This window comes from Protopterus annectens, chromosome 6.part0 (genome assembly GCF_019279795.1).
Source record: "Protopterus annectens isolate FY-2018-M chromosome 6.part0, PAN1.0, whole genome shotgun sequence".
NCBI classification, from domain to species: domain Eukaryota; kingdom Metazoa; phylum Chordata; order Ceratodontiformes; family Protopteridae; genus Protopterus; species Protopterus annectens.
In genome coordinates, this window is record NC_056737.1 from 460,760,001 (window position 1) to 460,778,866 (window position 18,866).

The window sequence follows — 18,866 nt, forward strand, 5'->3', positions numbered from 1 at the left end:
GAATCAACAAAATGCCATTTAGTTAACTGATTTCAGTGAATGCTATATATACCCTGTTTATAAGATTTATGGCAGTTTATCAGCCAACATTCCAACAAATGGCATTTTATCAGAACTACTTTATCAGACTTTTTTGCTATAATGATAAAACATAAGTCATTAAAAGAAGGACTTGTATTTTTGTAGAGAGGTAAGCCCTACTGCGCTGTCTGCATCACCCTTATTTATGTTTTACCATTCAGAGGTTACATGAATTCAGGTTAGGAAGATAACATCACAGAAAAAAGGTTGTACAGTCTTGAACTAGTTGTATTTAAGTAAGAGAAATACACAAAGGTTTGCCTATCTACAAAAATAGTCTGTGCCCAAATGTGATATCTGACCAATTCAGAAAAATGGTATTTAGTAGATTGCTTTTAAAGACTATTTAAGTGAAATATCACTCAACCAACTGCTATTGACCCCTTAAGTGAAACACAAAATAAAATATTCCAATTAAATAAGTCAGCATTTTAAAATTAAACCACAGTACTGAAATTTATATTTTGTAGCACATACCTAAACAAGAAGGTCAGTAGCATTTGCTGTCTAATATTTCAAACTGGATGCCATCTCTGTTTGGCATTGACTAGGAGGAAAAGAAAATTGTGACTGTACCAAAAACACAATTTTTGTACTGAATCCAACTAGCACACACACTAGTGTTTTGAAGGCTAAAAACCAAGACCAGGTGATGTGATTTACAGGAGATAGAGGCAAATGTTCAAATGGATACAACATTTTTATTAAACATTTTTACACTGAAACCATGCTTACCTGTCTTAATTTGAAAACATTATTGGAACATCTAAAATGTACATCACTGTAAATCTGATCTGAATCCTTGACATGAAATACCTTGCAGGTGCAAGCATTACTTAAATAGTTCTGTCAACACAGACTGTATAGTTTGGACAAGAGGCTCTCTGTATACATAAACATGTTGGAGGCCAAAAAATATACCTTGAGGTAACCATTGCCATTCATAATTCCTAAACAAAAAAGAATAACCCATACAAAGTTTTAAATGGACATCTTAGGGTCTCATTTAATGTTTAGTTTAGAAGTTATACAATGTCAGACATGACTAACCCATACAAAGTTTTAAATGAACATATTAGGATCTCATTTAATGTTTACTTTAGAAGTCATACAATGTCAGATATGACAGTCTGAGAGGAAAAGGTCTGTTGGAAGTGAATGAGTCCAGTGAGGCCATGACTTTTTAGTTGGATATGGCATGTCATTAAAAAAATGCAAGAAGCTAAAAAATGAAGGAGGTTTAAATCTAGAAGAGCTACTTTCATAAAAGTCATGCTGGAGCAACTGTGCCAATAAACACATCGAGTCGCCCATATAGCGGAGTAGTAGTAACTCAGTACAGGATTGTCCAGACAGCAGTGGTTATATAGTAATCAGCATCTGTGCTTTCCCTTTTAAGGTATAGAAAGCTTGGTATGGGCTACACAGCTTATATTTGTTTATAACTATATATAGTCATTACATAACCCATTTCTAACCTGAGTCATTCAGACAGTAGGACTTTAAGGCATTGTGATGATAAAAGAAGTCAATGCACTGATTTGCATTTTGTGCCTTCCCTGTGCAAGCTGTTAGCAGTCAGTTAAAGGCAGTTCATTTTCAAAGGGTGCCAAGATAACAAGTTTTCATTGAACGCATATCATTTACAGCATCTTCTATGACCCAGTAATAAAAGAGACCTACAATTGGAATACTGTTTCTAAAATGCAGCTTGTGTGGTCATATCATAACTGTTTGCATATTTCCTAGTTATCTTACTGCTGATGTCAGTGGACTGCTTGTCATATCCTTTCCGTTACACAGTTCTTTGAATACCCACAACCTTTTAGCTTCCATGCTACAAGATATTCTTTGCTCCATCCTATGCCAGTCCCTTTGACTCCTAGATTTCAGCTTCTTTTGTGTGTTGTTCAGTCTTGTGTTTCCACTTCTCTTTGTATTATTTTAAGGTGCTGGAATTCATAATGCTGTTTAGCTTACTGCCTCCTTCACTCCGCAACCAGGAGGCTTCTAACACGAAGAGCAGATGTTAGCAAAACAAAGGCTGAAGTTCAGAAATGTGGTCTGTCATACTGGTTACATTTCAGCATACAATTCTGATCACTTTTTTGATGGCACACTGAAGTACCTTCTTAGCAGGTCTAAGTCAGCATTTTAGATATACATAAATCTTGCATGATGCCCTGAAAATAATAACCTTCAGCTATGAATATGATCCAGAATGGAGTGGAAATAAAATTGAAATCCACTCTGCTTTCATAAAAGAAAAGGAGGAAGTTGCATGGATCTTCATTAATAAAACGGTCACAGCAATCTCATTTGGGTGTTTTGCTGAACAAAGCTCAGAAGAAAAATGAATATGGATACCGAAGTCTTGTATTAGTCCTTGGAGAAAACCAGAGTCCCAGATTCAAATATTAGCAGTATACTTATATAAACAATTCTGCAGGCAGCACATCACAGTGATCTTAACCCATAACAGCAGAATGAGTTCTCTAGGAAAATATCCTTTTTTCCTGTACTGGTGAGAATGGAGTTAGAATTCAATGAGCTGGTCACAAAGGCAGCTGTTTCTTAGAAATTCAGAAAGGCAATCATTTCCTTTGCAGGGATGCTGTTTTCCGAAGACCCTTTAAACGATTAATCAACTCATTAATAAATTCCTAAAATAAAAGGATAGGTTAATTAATTAATTAATTAAATTTTGATAGTTCCTGTACTTATACTGAAGAATAGATATTGTAAATAAATAGTGCTCCGCTGTTTGCTATACGCAAATACATTTATGATCTGTCTCATTATTTTGAAACCCAAAACATGACTTTAAGATATAACTTAGCTGAGTATTTTGTCAAAAATGACAAACTCCATCAGAGTCATTTGTAGTTTTAACCTCAAGACAGCACATATTTTTGCATGCAGCCTTTTTAATACCATTGAGTATTTCATCCCCAAATAAATAAATATAAATTAAAAATTTAAATATAATTCATCACCAAATAGACCAAAGAATTGTTTATAATGAAGGAACAGTGGAGTTCAGTGTTCTTTTTTATTTGCTTGGTAGTCTGCATTAAGCATTTCTAAACAAGAAGTTGGATACATTTTACAGACAGTATTAATAATCTAAATGTATTCACGTGTGATATAATGAAATAATGGTAAAGGAATTAATGCTGAACAAAACAGAAGGCAATCAACAAGTGAACTAGATAACAAGGTTGTGGACAGGCAAGATGATGAGAGGAGGAGAATGAAGGTGTAAAGATGAATTGTAAGAGTGAGAAGATAAGTTCTAGTGTGGAGGATTTTGTAATGAGAGGTATTAGAAGGGTGGAATAGATAAGGCACAGCTTTGGGTGAATTGAAGCAATATTTTATGGAAAGAGTGGAGAAGTTTCTGTTTTTGGCAGAAAGAACATGAAAGGGCAAAATAAGAAGAAATTTTACAGCAAGGTGGCTGATTATGGAGGAAGATGGCTAGTTCAGTGGCATTCTCAAATGTGTTATCAGTTTTTCTGTCAGACAAGGACAGAAATACTATGGTTGAAGTATGTAATATATGGTTGATGTAGCAGAATAAAGAGTAATAACTTAGCTTCATTAGGATTTGGCATAGGATCTGCAGAAATAAAATTAAATATATATTGGGAATCTTTTGCATTTCAGAGCCAAAGAAAGCTAGTATTAAAGTAGGGAATGAAGGACTGGAACAATAACTTGGGAAGAAGGAATGTGGGAAAACTGAAATGTATGGGAAGGGGGTTAAATATGATAGGACAAAGCAAAGTGAAGGATAACATAAAGAGTAGAGAGTTTTATTTTAATACTGGTAGGTATTCATAAGGAAGATGAATTATATTCAAAATGAGATGACTGCAGAGGTTGTGCATATTAAAGACATTACAGATCCCTGGGAATGGAGAATATAGAACAGGATGTAATATTACCAGATATTAACTTGTTTACAAAAATGTGGTGTGGGTTTGGGTGTGGGTGTGTGGGTGTATGTGAGAGAGAGGTGGTAAGTGGGTTCCTTTAAACATGGAGTGTATGAGATGCTCACTGCAGAAAATAGAGGAAGTAGCTGATAAAAGTAGTGATAAAGAGGTACCAGCACCAGATATAGATCACCAAAATCAAAAGCAGATGATGGAAGTTAAACGAGTAAGGGGCATACTCGTAGCTCTCAACATCTTAGTTCAAGAATTGGGAACAAAGCCAAAAAATAATGAATACTGGACAATTAACTAAGGAAATTATTTTTTTTTTTACCTTGGATACAGGATCTGAATTGTCTAGATGTAGTAAGGCCTTGTTAAGTGTATTTCTGATAGCTGCGAAAAAGCAATTGATAGAAAATGGAAATCAAAGTTTAAACCAACCATAGTTGAAGTAGTGAATATTTTAAGAGAGATAAAAGAACAGGAAGTGGGACCTTTTAAAAAGGGTAGGAGTAATTTACATAGAAAAATGTAAACTGGGAGCAATACCTGCAGAAAAGTGTTTTGGAGGAAAAATGAGGTTTAAGAGAAGATTTGAATTGAATTATTTATATAATGTTGGTTTGATTATATTATACAGATACAGAACAATATAAAATTGGGGAGTCCACTTCAACAAAGAGGGGAGTCACAAGCAGACTCCCTCAGGGATCAGTCCTTGGAGCACTTAAATGTTTGTAAATGTGAACTTGGTAATATTATTGGATTACGTTTATATAAATGTAAGTTTGCCTATGTCACAAGAGATAATTCAATGAAGGTGTTAAAAAATGCCAAAAAATAATGTTGGACTAAGGCTGAAAATCAAGGCACATTTTACATATTGCTGTTACTGGTTTTGCATTAGCATGCATTTTATGAAGAATACAAAGTCTTTGACTCAATATTTCTGCCATTATTTAGTTATTGCAATCCTCAGTGGCTTGCAAGAAAACCATAACTTTTATGATGGATAGAACAAGAATTTGAGGCAAAAGGGACAGTCTGTAAAATCTGAGGCAGATGAAAGCTACAGGGTAGGGCTAAGGAAAGAAGCATTATAATGGCGAATTTAAACTACTTTCAATAAAAATGGAACAAACTAGTTTCTACTTTTTAAGGAAGGAGATACTGTGGAGAATTATACAGAAACGGGCCTTGATCAAAAGGTTAACCTGTTTAAGAGAGGCGTCATTTTATCTGATGGCTGATGTGAGACATCTAGTAGGTGATAGTGACTGTGAAAGAGTGTGAACGGAGTTCAAGTGCAAAAGGAAGCAGCAAAATATGGAGGTATGGAATTACAGTAGCTTGAATTTAATAATAGTAGATGGTATGCTACATAGGGCGGCCACGGTGGTGCAGTGGTTAGCATTGCCGCCTCACAGCAAGAGGTTCTCCGGTTCGATCCTTGGCTGGGGTGCCTTCTGTGCGGAGTCTACATGTCCTCCCTGTGGTCGCGTGGGTTTCCTCCGGGTGCTCCGGTTTCCTCCCACATCCCAAAAACATGCTGTAGGTGGATTGGACACTCTAAATTGGCCCTAGGTGTGCGTGTGAGTGTGCCTTCTGTGGAAGGTTGGGCGCCTGGCTGGCAACTCGACACTGTAAAACTCCACTGCCAATCAATGTGCGGACAAGGTGATCCGCTGTGGCGACCCCTAACCGGGAAAAGCCGAAAGAAGAAGAAGAAGATGGTATGCTACATGTTTTATGGAGGTTAAAAATGCTGAGAGTTATTGAAGGGGCTATGGAATTCAGTTGCTTCAAGATGAAAGTATGGAGACAGTAGAATAAAATGAAAAGGCATATGTAGATTACAGCAGAAGTGCTATTAAGAGCAACAAATAAATAAGTTGAGAAGGGAAATAAGGGTAGAAAAACATACTTAGAACCAAAATAAAAGGTATCAAGAACAGTAAAGCACAAGAAAATGAAGGTCAGTCTGATGCAGAATGTGAGAACTAGTGACAAACATTTATTTCCATAGTCCCACAGCAGGATTGTTATATCTGTGATTACCGTGATAAAGATTTTATCAATAAGCAACATTAAGGCAACAGATTATATGAAAAATATTTACATATGAAAGGGAAGCCAGAGTATTGCTTGAAGGAGGGGGTGTTGCCTAGACTTCACCAAGAATAATCATTGGACAGAAGGAGATATAAACATGGAGTGGAAAATGTTTTGATTTGACAATGTGGTAGATCCAGATGGAGTTAACCATATTTCTCTGTAAATAAGACCTAACCAGAGAATAAAGCCTAGCATGGTTTTCCAGAGTGGTCATGATATAAGCCCTACCCCAAAAATAAGCCCCAGTTAAAATCATCAACAACACATGATAGACATGTTGAATTATAAAATAATAATATTATTGACACCTGTTGACTGAGGTTATCGTACTCTGCTCGCCATTTTCGGACCATTCGGACAACCAACTTCTTCTCTTTGCAGAAAGTCGTAAGATTCTTTCCCTGGGAGTCCTCAACAATTCTTACTGTAACCCTAATTCTCACTCACACTTGACATTTGAGATCCTTGGCCCATAAACACTGGGAAGTGTACTTTGATTGGTCAAAGTACATTCAACGCACATAAAACGTGCGCACTCGATAATGAATGGGTTTGGTTGTGTCTTCTTAACTGTCACCATTTTTGTTGCCACTCCTGTCTCGTAAGTCTTCAATTAACCCCCCAGACAAGATGAGTGCAAAAAGGAAGAGCTATTCCATCGAGTACAAGAAAGGAATCATGGAGGACTCCTGGGGAAAGAATCTGATGGCTTTCTGCAAAGAGAAGAAGTTGGATCTCCGAATGGTCTGAAAATGGTGAGCAAAGTACGATAACCTCAGTCAACAGGTGGACGAGTCAAATGCTAAGAAGTGAAAGTGTGAATCAGGTTGGCAACCATTATTTCCTGAGCTAGAATACATTTTTATTTTTGTTTTATTTATTTGCAGTTTGATTACCGGGGAAGTCCACTGGGCCGAATTGACGCATTTTCAGTGGAGGCCCAGGGAAAAAAGCTCCAAGATGCATTATACAATTTAGATACAACTGATAGTTAATATTAAAGATAATATTATGTGGAATAGTTACTCATAAATGCATTCAATATCATGCATAGTTAAATTCATTAAGCTTGAAGGTAGAAATCTTACAGTTTCATTTGAGGAAAAGATATGTTAGGTGTGGATGCAGTTTACATACAAACCTTTTAAGGTTACATACACACATCAACATTAGAATGCTATTTACAATATTTACAAGGTTGGGCTTTGTGAGGGTAGCTGTAGGAGTTGTTGAGAGCTTAGAGAGAAGCTATAGAAACTGTTGAGAGCTTAGATAGGCTCATAGGAAGATAACTATGAGAGTTGTAGAGCTTGGGAAACAGAGAGTGAACCCCCTTTGATTAGGTTGGGTGAAGGCAGGTACATTTCTATTTAGTGGACAGGTGTTTAAATAGTTGGGTTTTGATGTTTTCTGAATTTGGTATGGTTCTTAGGGTGGAGGGAAGGGAATTCCATTTTTTGCATAGTGAGAAAGATAGGAGAAGTTGGCCAGCAGGACGTTTAGGTCTATGGATAGTAATCAAGTTCTGATTTTCAGATCTGAGACCTCTGTTGGGTGTATAAGGGGGAAGGATGTTAGCTAGAGCGGGACATTTTGTTGGGTGAAATATGAGTCTATATGCAGTAGTGAGTTGGAGATAGTCTAGGTAGTTTGGGAATTCAAGCCAATTCAGTGATTGTAGGGTTAGGCAGTGATGGGTGGTATTTTTAGATTTAGAGGCAAATTTAGAGATTTTGTTGTGGCAGATTTCTAGTTTAGAGGTGATAGAGGAGGAGAGGTTGGTTAGGAAAGGGGCTCCGTATAATAAGGAAGGAAGAAGATAAGTCGAGGCCAGAGTTTGCCTGGTAGAGTTGGAGAGGAAGCGATTATTCCTATACAGCATACATAGCTTTTGGTGGGTTTTCATGATATTTTGTTGAATAGGCTTCACAGCTGCGCAGGGCTGATATTCAAGCACAGACATCATCTGTGAATGGATTGCTAACAGGAGAGCAAAGGCTTTGGTTGTGCGCAGGGCTGATATTCAAGCATTTGCCCTTGCAATGGTACCAGTTAGAAATATCCCCAGAAGAATTCAAAGCATCACAACATTGGCTGGATGGCTTCCTTCAGCGATTTGAAATGTCTCTAAGAGGATCGACAACACTCTTCAAGCTGGAAGATACTGAAGTTATTAAACGTGCACTTACATTCAAGTCCTTTGTTGATGGCATTGACTTTTCTAAATGCCAACTCTCCAACATGATTGCTATGGATGAAACTGCAGTGCTTATGGGCCAAGGATCTCAAACAACAATTGATCAGAGGGGTGTCTTCTTGTCAATCTACATTCCCTCCACTGGTTACAAAAGTGCACGTGTTACCTGTATTTTGGCAATTCATCTAGATGGAAAGAAAACCCCACCTCTAATCATTAGTATGGGCAAGAAAGATAAGATTGAACATGTTTCAGGCATTTACATTCTTGAAACTGAAAAAGCCTGGTGCACACAAGCAGTTATAAGGAAATTGGTCGATGTAATGCTGCCACTTATTTTGTGAGGTGGTGAAAGAGGTCTGCTAGTCTGGGATTCAGCCAGCACTCACCGCACTAAAGACATGAAGAACTTCCTTGCACAGAGAAGAATAGATCAAATAATGATTCCTGCAGGAATGACTGCCTATCTCCAGACTCTTGATATTACAATAAACAAGCCATTCAAGGACCATTTGCAAATGGAACTCGGTGACTATATTGAAAATAAAATGGAGAGAAATCAGCGTAGAAACTTTGTGAAGCCTAGCCTGCAAGAGGTCGTGACTTGGGTGAAGAATTCATGGGATAAAATTACTGACAGCTGTGTTGCTAATGCACTATGAGCAGGCTACATGGAGAAGCAGTGCTCATTTAAGGAGAGCTCTGTTGTTAGGCATGACAGATTGAGGCCAATGGTTCTACAGGAAATGGAGTCACAAGAAATTCAGACTGGAATTCGGGAGTTGGAGACTTATGACAATGTTCCAGAAGAAGATGACATGACTGTATTTGAATAACTTTTCCATTATCGGGTCAACAGAATGGATTGCTTCTGCTTTCGGCTGCCAGCAAGCTGTTCTCAGTTTTTTTATTTTATTGTATTAAGGTAACATTTCATTATCAAGGGGTAATTACAAAGTAAGGCCACTAGTTCCCAGACTTCATTTTTATGACATTCCATCATTCTTCTCTTATGGTTTGGGTAAGGAATAAAGAAAGCATCACCACTCAAAAAGTGGCAGTTATTCACCTGTTTTATTCCCCTCCTCCAATACACATGTATTGAGATTTTTCTGCACTTTCTGTTAGGCATGAAATATTGCACTGTGAAAGCCAAGTTGTAGATATTCTGAAGTTGAAATATTTGTTGCACTGTTTATGTAGAATTCTTACACAACTGTTAACGTGTTACCTACCTAGAACTGTTGCCCAATAACGGAAAAGTACCAAATAAATGTCAATTTGTGTACATGAATAAATGTCGATTTGTGTACATGAATAAATGCCGATTTGTGTACATGAATAAATTAATAAATGTAGATTGTTGTATGGGGGGGGGGTAAATTAGGCATCCCCTGATAATAAGCTCTAATGCGTATTTCGATGGGGGAAAGACCCAATCTTATTTTCGGTGAAATACTGTACATTATTAAAGCAGCTGGCAGGGGAAGTTATCTTAAACATTAATGTTGTCGCTTAATATAAATGGTTTACCACATGAGTGGTATGAGCAGACTGGACGCTGGTAATGGTACCAGTATATGAGGGAGGTTCAAAGAAGAACCAGGAATAGATCAATTAATTTCATATCAGTTTTATGTAAGACAGTGGAGAAAATTCTATGGAGTTTTTTTATTTATTTATTCTTTCTTTTGATAACTGTGTGTGTCATCTGAACACGAGCCATTTTCAGTCTCAGTCGGGACAACATATAATATAACACTGTCTTAACGGTGCAAGTATGAGGAATACCATATTTGCAGAAGACAATACAGGAGAGAGAATAAGTTCCATAATGATTGCAGCCACATGATATTCTGAACATAAATCATTACAGAACAAAGCATTGCTCAAAATGTGAAGTGTTCTCACAAAGGATATGTGCTCCTGCATTCCCTCAACACTAGAGCTTTACCCCAACATTCCTGATCTCTAAACACTATTTCTAAGGTCACACAGACTCAGAGTAAAGAATAAAGAGAGTTTACATGATTTACCTCTTTTTACTGAGTTATCTGTCCATGGCAAACCAAATAATGTTTGATGAATCAGGATCCAAGAAAGTCAATCATTGCCATTTCAGATATTTGCCAAAAGATGCATGATAGATAAAGTCCCTTTATAAGGAGAACAGGGAATAGTGGGTAGTTGGTGGAGGTCCCAGGGCCCTAAATTAAGTGGCTGGCAACAAAAATTTATGGAAACAGAATATGATTAATAATGGCCATTTCATGCAGGTCTTAGTAATATGGAAAGCATTAGATTGTGTAATTCTTCTTCTTTCAGCTGTTTCCGTTAGGGGTCGCCACAGTGGATCATCTGTTTCCATTTCTTCCTGTCCTCTGCATCATGCTCTTTCACACCAACTGCCTGCATGTCCTCTCTCACTACATCTATAAACCTTATCTTAGGCCTTCCTCTTTTCCTCATACCTGGCAGTTCCATCCTTAGCATCCTTTTCCTAATATACCCAGCATCTCTCCTCAGCACATGTCCAAACCAACGTGATCTCGCCTCTCTTGCTTTGTCTCCAAACTGTCCAACCTGAACTGACCCTCTAATATACTGATTCCTAATCCTGTCCATCCTAGTCATACCCAGTGCAAATCTTAACATCTTTAACTCTGCCACATCCAAATCTGACTCCTGCCTTTTTGTCAATGCCACCATCTCCAAACCGTATAACATAGCTGGTCTCACTACCCTCTTATAGACCTTCCCTTTCACTCTTACTGGTACCCGTCTGTCACAAATCACTCCTGACACTCTTCTCCACCCATTCCACCCTGCCTGTACTCTATTCTTCACCTCTCTTCCACACTCACCATTACTCTGAACTGTTGATCCCAAGTATTTAAACTCATCCACCTTTACCAACTCTACTCCCTGCATTCTCACCATTCCTTTACCCACCCTCTCATTTACACACATATATTCTGTTTTAGCCCTGCTGACCTTCATTCCTCTCCTCTCTAAAACATATATCCCACCTCTCCAGGGTCTCCTCAACCTGGTCCCTACTCTCACTACATATCACAATGTCATCTGCAAACATCATAGTCCATGGGGCCTCCTGTCTGATCTCATCTGTCAACCTGTCCATTTATAATTAAAAAGTGTAAAACCTTTGGTATTAAAATCAGTCTAGCATTCTTCGGAAATATTTCAAATGTTTGTTATTAATTATTTAGGTAGTGGTTTAAATCAGGGAAGATAAAGCCTCCAAGTTTTAAAACCTCTTTGAGATTCTGTGCTCTACAATACTACTTCTTTAGTAAACAAACGAGGACCTTGTGAACTGTTTGCCTAAACCTTCCTTTTAATAATTCCATCTGCCCAAACTGTCAGGCAGTTTGAGTTGAACTGACTAAAAGACAGGTTTGGACACAAAGCCCTTCAGAGTTTTAATGCCACTGAAGAGTTCCCTCCTCTATGGCTTTTGGTTATCGATGGTCAGCTTGTGCTTTCATTTGCTGGCCAGATAAGTTTCCTTTGGGGAAAAAAAACTTCCACTTTCTTAAATTTGATGTTTTATTACTGTCCTCGTCAGGAAAGTTATTTGAAAGCAAGGAGTGTCATGTCTTAATAGACTGTCTCAAGACTGTAACACTTTAAAATAGAGCAATTTGAAAGTAGTGTTAACTAACTGAAAGCATACTGAAACTGTGTTCCTTTGCGGGCCTGACATAGTGTTTGAAAATGCTTTTCAGTGTGTTTTTTTTCTGTTAAAAAAAAAGGGGGGTAACTTTTGTGGACCGGTATTTTTACTGGCATTTGCTGTTTGTTTTCCCTGGGAAAGAAAGAGGCACCATTTTCAGCTTCTCCATGGAACAGACTACTGGTCCCATGGTTGATCCTTCTTCCAGCCACATAAAGAAAAACTTAAGCAAACAGCCTTTGCCATCACAGCAGAGTAGCAATTTGCCTGAGCTACAGGTAGGTGACTCTGCTGTGGCCATTTGTTGTACCTCAGACCACTCATCTTTTTACTGCTGATCCCTCTGGTGTAGTACCTACACAGTCTCTCTCTACAGACAGCCTACATTCTGTCAGAGCAAAACCGTGTAGCAGACAAACTGAGCAGGACCAGGGCAGTCAGTCATGAATGGAAACTAGAATGGGGGGGGGGGTCTTCCAACATTTGAGCCAGCTGTGGAGAGTTCCTCAAGTAGACCTTCTTGTCTCCTCTTTGAACAATCAACTGGTAAGATTCTGTTCCAGGATCTATGCAAGAAGGCCTGGAAGACAGATTACTTTTTTTTTGGACAGGAATGTTCCTGTATGCCTTCCCAGCAATATCCAGGATACTTCTGAATATTCAGAAAGAATACCCCAAGATCATTGTTATGACTCCCTTCTGGCCTAGGCAACTGTGGTTCTCCCTTCTTTTGGAAATGGCCAGGGGCAATTACCACAAGCTTTCTCACAGACTGGAACTGCTTCCTCAAGAAAAGGGGTGTTTCACATACTCTGGCATCAATCACTTTCAGTTAACTGCCTGAATAATAAGGTCTTAATTCCTTTTAGGCACCTGTTTACTGAGGAGGTGCAGAAGGTACTAAGGGAGGCAAGAAAGCCTGCTACTAGAAAATCATATATTAGCAAATGGAAAATGTTTTCTAGTTGGCATCAGCAACACAACCAGCACCGATTCAGGGCTAGTTATTCTCTGGTTTTACAATATTTGTGTGAGTTACTATACTATAGCCATTCTTATTCATCTATCAAGTTTAATTTATTGGCCATTTCAGCATGTCTACCCATAGGTCCTCCTCATTTCAACATTCTTGAAAAGGGTTTTGCATAAGAGGCCACCAAGTAAACCGGTGGCCCCTGCTTGCGATCTTAATTTTGTTAGAGAAGTTAACACTTGCACCATCTGAACCACCTAATCTGGCTAACTTGAGGTTCTTAACATGGAAAACAGTTTTACTCATTGTTCTGACCTCTGCAAGAAGGGTATCTGAGTTGTATGCTCTTATGGTGAGTCAGCCCTACCTAATTTTCCATAGGGACAACATTTCTTTGAGAACTAATCCTTCTTTTATGCCTAAAGCTGTATACAGGTTTCCTATAAGCAAAACTATCCATCTCCCCATTTTCTTTACTGAATCTAAAAATGAGGGAGAAGGGATACTCCATACTTTGGATGCCCACAGGCAACTCAGGTACTGCTTTGACAGAACTATTGTTTATTTCTTGTGAAAGTAAGAAGGGGCAACCTTTGTCAAAACTGACAATTTCCAAATAGTTGTCTAAGGCTATTACCTTTTGTTATACTCACCATAACAAATCTATTCCAAGTGGGGTCAAAGCCCTCTCTGTCGGGGCCTTGGCTTCATCTATGGATTTTTGGAAAGGGTTGGATTCAAGAGATATTCTAGAAACTGCTACTTTGTCCTCTGTACATACTTTTACAAGCCACTATAAGCTTGATTCATTCACTGGGTGCAGATCAAGCTTTGATAGGATCATTCTCCAGGGGTTTCTGGACTCTTCTCCTTCCACCTCTCAAATCTACATAGCTATGGTAATCTACCCATATAGCTGAGGCTACTGCAGTAGTGATCAGCATGATGACCATAGTACAGTTGTGTAAGTTGAAGTTACCACAACAGTAGATGTTTGAATGATCACTGCTATGGTAGCAACTCTCTCCTTCCATCCTCCTTGTTTTTTGGTGTGTTTTTATGCTTGGGTCTGGACATTTATGTTTTGTTGTTCCTAGCATAGTCCTTTCAGGGTTCAGCCTCACTCTTTCTACTGTCAGGAAAGCTCTCAGGGTCTTTGTGCCCAAACTTGCCTTCAGTCAGCTCAACTCAAGCTACTTGACACTTTGTATGCGTGGAAGGTGCCCTGAATTTTGGAAAGCTGGATGACTGTTATATCCTCGGCAGTATATAACCCATATATAGCCAAGGCTACTACAGCAGTGACCATTCAAACATCTACTATTACGGTAAGGTCAAATTACACAGCTGTATTATCCGAAGTACATGTGGTGTATTTCAGTATCACCATGGGTAGTGCATAACAGTAACTGTAGCTTGTAATAGTAATTTGCAGTTGTAATTAGTTGTATATTTCATAACACTATTTGTAAGGGGGCTAATGTTCCCCTTAACACATCCTTTATGATCTAGGTGTATGGGGGGTTAATAGTATCACTCGCTGACTTGCAAACAGTTTTGCAGAAGATACACTTTCTAGTAATTGTTAAATGGTATAATGCTTACACTGGGATGCACCAGGAACTTATGTATATCCCCATATGGTGCTGGTGCATTATATTGCACAGTCATAACTCAAATTTAGTAAGTCTATATATGCAGGTGAATTGTGCCTGTGCAGTCAAAAACCTCAATAACTACTTACGTCTAAGGGAATGTTTTTGTCCTTCTGAACTCCATTACAGTAAAGTTGTTTCTGTAGTTGAAACCTTACCAGCTGTTGTGACATCACATTCTGGAGTAATGTTAATGTTGTTGTTGTTGTTGTGTCTTTCGGCTTTTCCCGGTTAGGGGTCGCCACAGTGGAACTCTGGTCTGCTAATAATTGGCAGTTGATTTTTATGTGCTGAGTTGCCGGCCCTAACGCCCAACCTTCAACGAAGGTACACCCATTCATGCATGTCTCCACAGAAGATATCAAATAAAATAAAGTAATGTGGTTGATAGTATAATGATAGAATAATGGAATTAAAATTATATACGACGAAGTTGAATTTTTATATATTTTTTCGGAACAGGGAGAACATCCTAAAGAGGGGCCCAAAGGGTGTGGCGCCATACCTAAAAAAAAAAGAGTACATTCAATATGTCTTTACATACCCTTTTGGATGTATTTGAGAAGATAGTGAAGGAAGATGTTTATAAAATTTATCAGGATGAAAATAAAGTGTATTGGAATCTTACTAGGGAAGAATAGAATCTGTTGTCTGAGTTGAGAGGTGATACATCCATACGTATTATAACCCCGGACAAGGGAGGAGGGATAGAGATTTTCAGAGCTATAGATTATTCTAATGAGATGCAAAAAGTATTATTCGATGAGACAACGTATGTTGTGGTATCAAAAAAACAGATCAACATTGCCTATCTCGTGTTGATTCTTATTTGGAAGAGTATGTAGTGAATAGGGAAATTGACATAGAGTTGTACAATTTTTTATATAGAAAGGATCCTATTATTCCGGTATTTTTTGGTATTTCAAAAGTGGATTGCTGGATTCAACCTTTGGTGGAAAGTATAGCACATCTGGTCAGAGACTCTTGGGAATTTTTGGGGAAATTAAGGCAGAATATTTGGGATACTGATCTTACTTTTCTTACTATAGCTATTAAGGACCTGTTCTCCCTAATTCCCAAGGTGGAGGGGTTAGAACTATTTGAAGAAACTTTGTTTCTGTATTCTAATCTAACCCATGACCAGGTCAGCCTTAATGTGTGAATTGAGGGGGCTTATCCTAGAAAATAATTTTGTATTCTTCGAGGGTGGATACTTTCAACAAATTAAAGGTGTAGCAATGGGGGCAGCCTGTGCCCCAGTATATGCTAATATTGTACTACTAGGGTGGGAGAATAGATATGTTTTACATTCCCCTATTGGAATAACATGAAAATGTATTCCAGATTCCTGGATGATATCTTTTGTGGAAAGGAAAAGTTGAAGACATCGAGAAATTTATACATTACTTGGGGAATACTACTGGGTTTTTGGAATTTACTTATAAATATGACAAGTGTGGCATTAAGTACTTGGATACCCATATATCACGTTTTAATGGTGGGTTGAAATCTACAATCCATCAGAAGGATACCTTTTGTAACTCTTATTTACATTTTAAAAGTAGCCACCCAAATGCCCAGAAAAGGAGTATTGTTAAAGGGCAGGCAATACGGGTAGCCCAGATGACATCACACTAGTATGATGTCATGGGGGAATTGAATAAAATTGGGATAATATTTTAAGAGAAGAGGTATCTCGAAGAATGGGTAGATGAAATACTGGGTGAGGTATACATAAAAATGGGGAACACAATTCAAACCTTTATTGGGTGTGGGATTGGAGAATTGTTGTGCAACATCAACAGGAACTAAAGCTAAGTACGAAAGAGCTTGTGTCCTGCAACATAATCATTTGACAGAAAAAAATAAAAAAGGTCTTTAGAAAGAACTGGAATATATTTCGAGTCAACTATGATATTTATGAGAAAGTAAATAATCAATAGTGAACAGCAACACCAGAACTGATGTAACAAGATGGTTAAACTCACCGTCCCGGCTATGTTTTGAAAAGTAGTGTGCAGGCTTACTCGAATAAGGCAAAGGAAGTATTTATTCCAAAAATAATTTAATGAACACGAACTACAATATTATAGACTGACATCCGAATATTGAAATGTTAAGCGCATTCATCTGCTTATCGCAGACTTCCTCAGAACAGCTAATTAACACACATAACATTCCTTTTAAAATCTTTTTGGCGCTATTCTAGAGACAAATTTAAAGTGCCAGTGCATACTTTTAAATTATACATAAATTTTAAAAAACAATAAATACTTTGGTACGTCTTAAAAATTACTTTATCCTAAAACTATAATTAATAAACAACAACTTTAAAAACCACTAAATTATTAAGTGAACAATAACATGATTCATACTTCATATATATTTATAACCTAAAAACACTTGATTAAATATCAAAATGATACAACCGATAGGTTATAACCGTCTTGTTACATCATTTATGCGAAAGTAGGTGAGGAACCTAGATTCATTAATAAAACATGGGTTAATTTTAAAAAGTTATTGGAGTGTAAGACAGATTTGATGGGAGGTTCTGATAATAGCACAAAATCCTGTGGAGCATGTAATCAGTGTACTTAATAAACAAACTAATATTGCTTTAAGTAGAGCACCCCCTCAAAAGTAGGATTTATGAACATTTAACTGACATGAAAAATAAAGAAAAACAGAATAATACGTTGTTACACTCTCAGATTTGTGTTGATTTCAATAAATTTGTCTTTGGTATCCTGAAGATCGTCAAACTTAATCCTGGGGGGTGGGGTGACTGGAGAAACACACTCAGAAAAAAGGAGACAGAGTGGCAATTGAGATTGGCAGCAATGTTTCCCCTGGGACTGAATGATGCCATTTCCATTACACCTATACTGCATGAATGTGCTAATAATTTATAGTCTGTATTTTGTATTACATTTAATTGTTTTTTAAAGTCTTTTTAGAATTTTTATTAAGTAAGGCTGGTTTTGTAAGCATTGGCTCTGAATATACTAATAGAAATATATACATATGTATATAATATGTGTATGTGTATGTATGCATTATTTTAGCTTTTCATTTTTTAACATAGTGATCCACCTTAGCAAAGGGGTGTATTTTAGGGAATGTTTTGATGTAATAGCATTTCCTGCTGTGTAACTATTTTGCTGACTGGTTGTTTTTCAATTGGATGTGATGTGGGATATTTAAACTGGGCAAAATGCATTTGATTTCTGTATTCTGCTGAAGTCGCTAGTTTCAGGGATGAAACCGCCCAATACTTTTGTTATTTAATAAAGATGGGTTCTTTTTGGAGTGCTTGGATTGTTTTTACTTTATTTTATGTAGTTTTTTTGTGCATTTTTATTGTTTGGTTAATGTTAATATCAAAACAATAATAGTATTTTACTTTAGGCATGCATAAATGACAAGACAGATTATTGGCAGCAAAAAAAAATCTGTAATGAACAAATATAAAAATAATAAAACATTGCTTGATGGGAATGTCAGACTTTACGAGGCCAATAGATTATTGTTTATTAATTTCTAAATTTGTGCAAGCAAGTAAGGACATGAAATAATTTTGGTCTGTTCATTCAGCTATTTAGTGTATTTTTTATTCTTATACTTTTTCTTGTAAATATGTTTATATTCAATTATGTTTTATATGTTGCAGCCAGCTTTCATCCTTGAATAAGTACTATTGTACCTCCAGAATGTGCCTTTCACCAAAATGCACTGGTAAACAAATCAGGAGCAGCAAGGTATGACTTTCTTTGAACCTGAACAAAATGTTATAAGTTGTTAACTTGTATGCATTTTCTTGTCATACATTACTACTGTAAAACAGCATAATTACATAAATGCAGTTAAAAGATAATGATGGTTTAAACCTTGTACAGTTCTGGTATTACTTGTATTTATTTACATATTATTAGGAAATGCAGTTTCTGAAATACGGAAATGTTATTACTAAGCAGATAATAGCATACTTCAATATTCTGTGCCAAGTGGTTATAATATATATATATATATATATATATATATATACATATGTATGGATTTAACTGAGAAAGCCGAAAGCTGACAACACTGATGAAATACCCAACACCAGAACAGTGGCAAAGCAGAAAGCCAACAAGTCAAATGCCTGACAAACTATAACCCCGACAAAACACACCGCCATCAGATACAGACATCAGCAGCC

The 18,866-nt window shown here is 37.3% G+C and overlaps 1 protein-coding gene across 1 annotated transcript in view; it reads right to left on the reverse strand.

Moving 5' to 3' along the window:
- Positions 1–1,057: 1,057 nt before the first annotated feature.
- Positions 1,058–18,866, reverse strand: part of PPP1R14D (protein phosphatase 1 regulatory inhibitor subunit 14D) — a 173,321-nt gene continuing 155,512 nt past the window's right edge. The window contains exon 4 of the mRNA XM_044074194.1: positions 1,058–2,744. Within this exon, the coding sequence (XP_043930129.1) occupies positions 2,676–2,744 (69 nt within the window). The 3' untranslated portion in view covers positions 1,058–2,675. The remainder of the gene's footprint in view (positions 2,745–18,866) is intronic.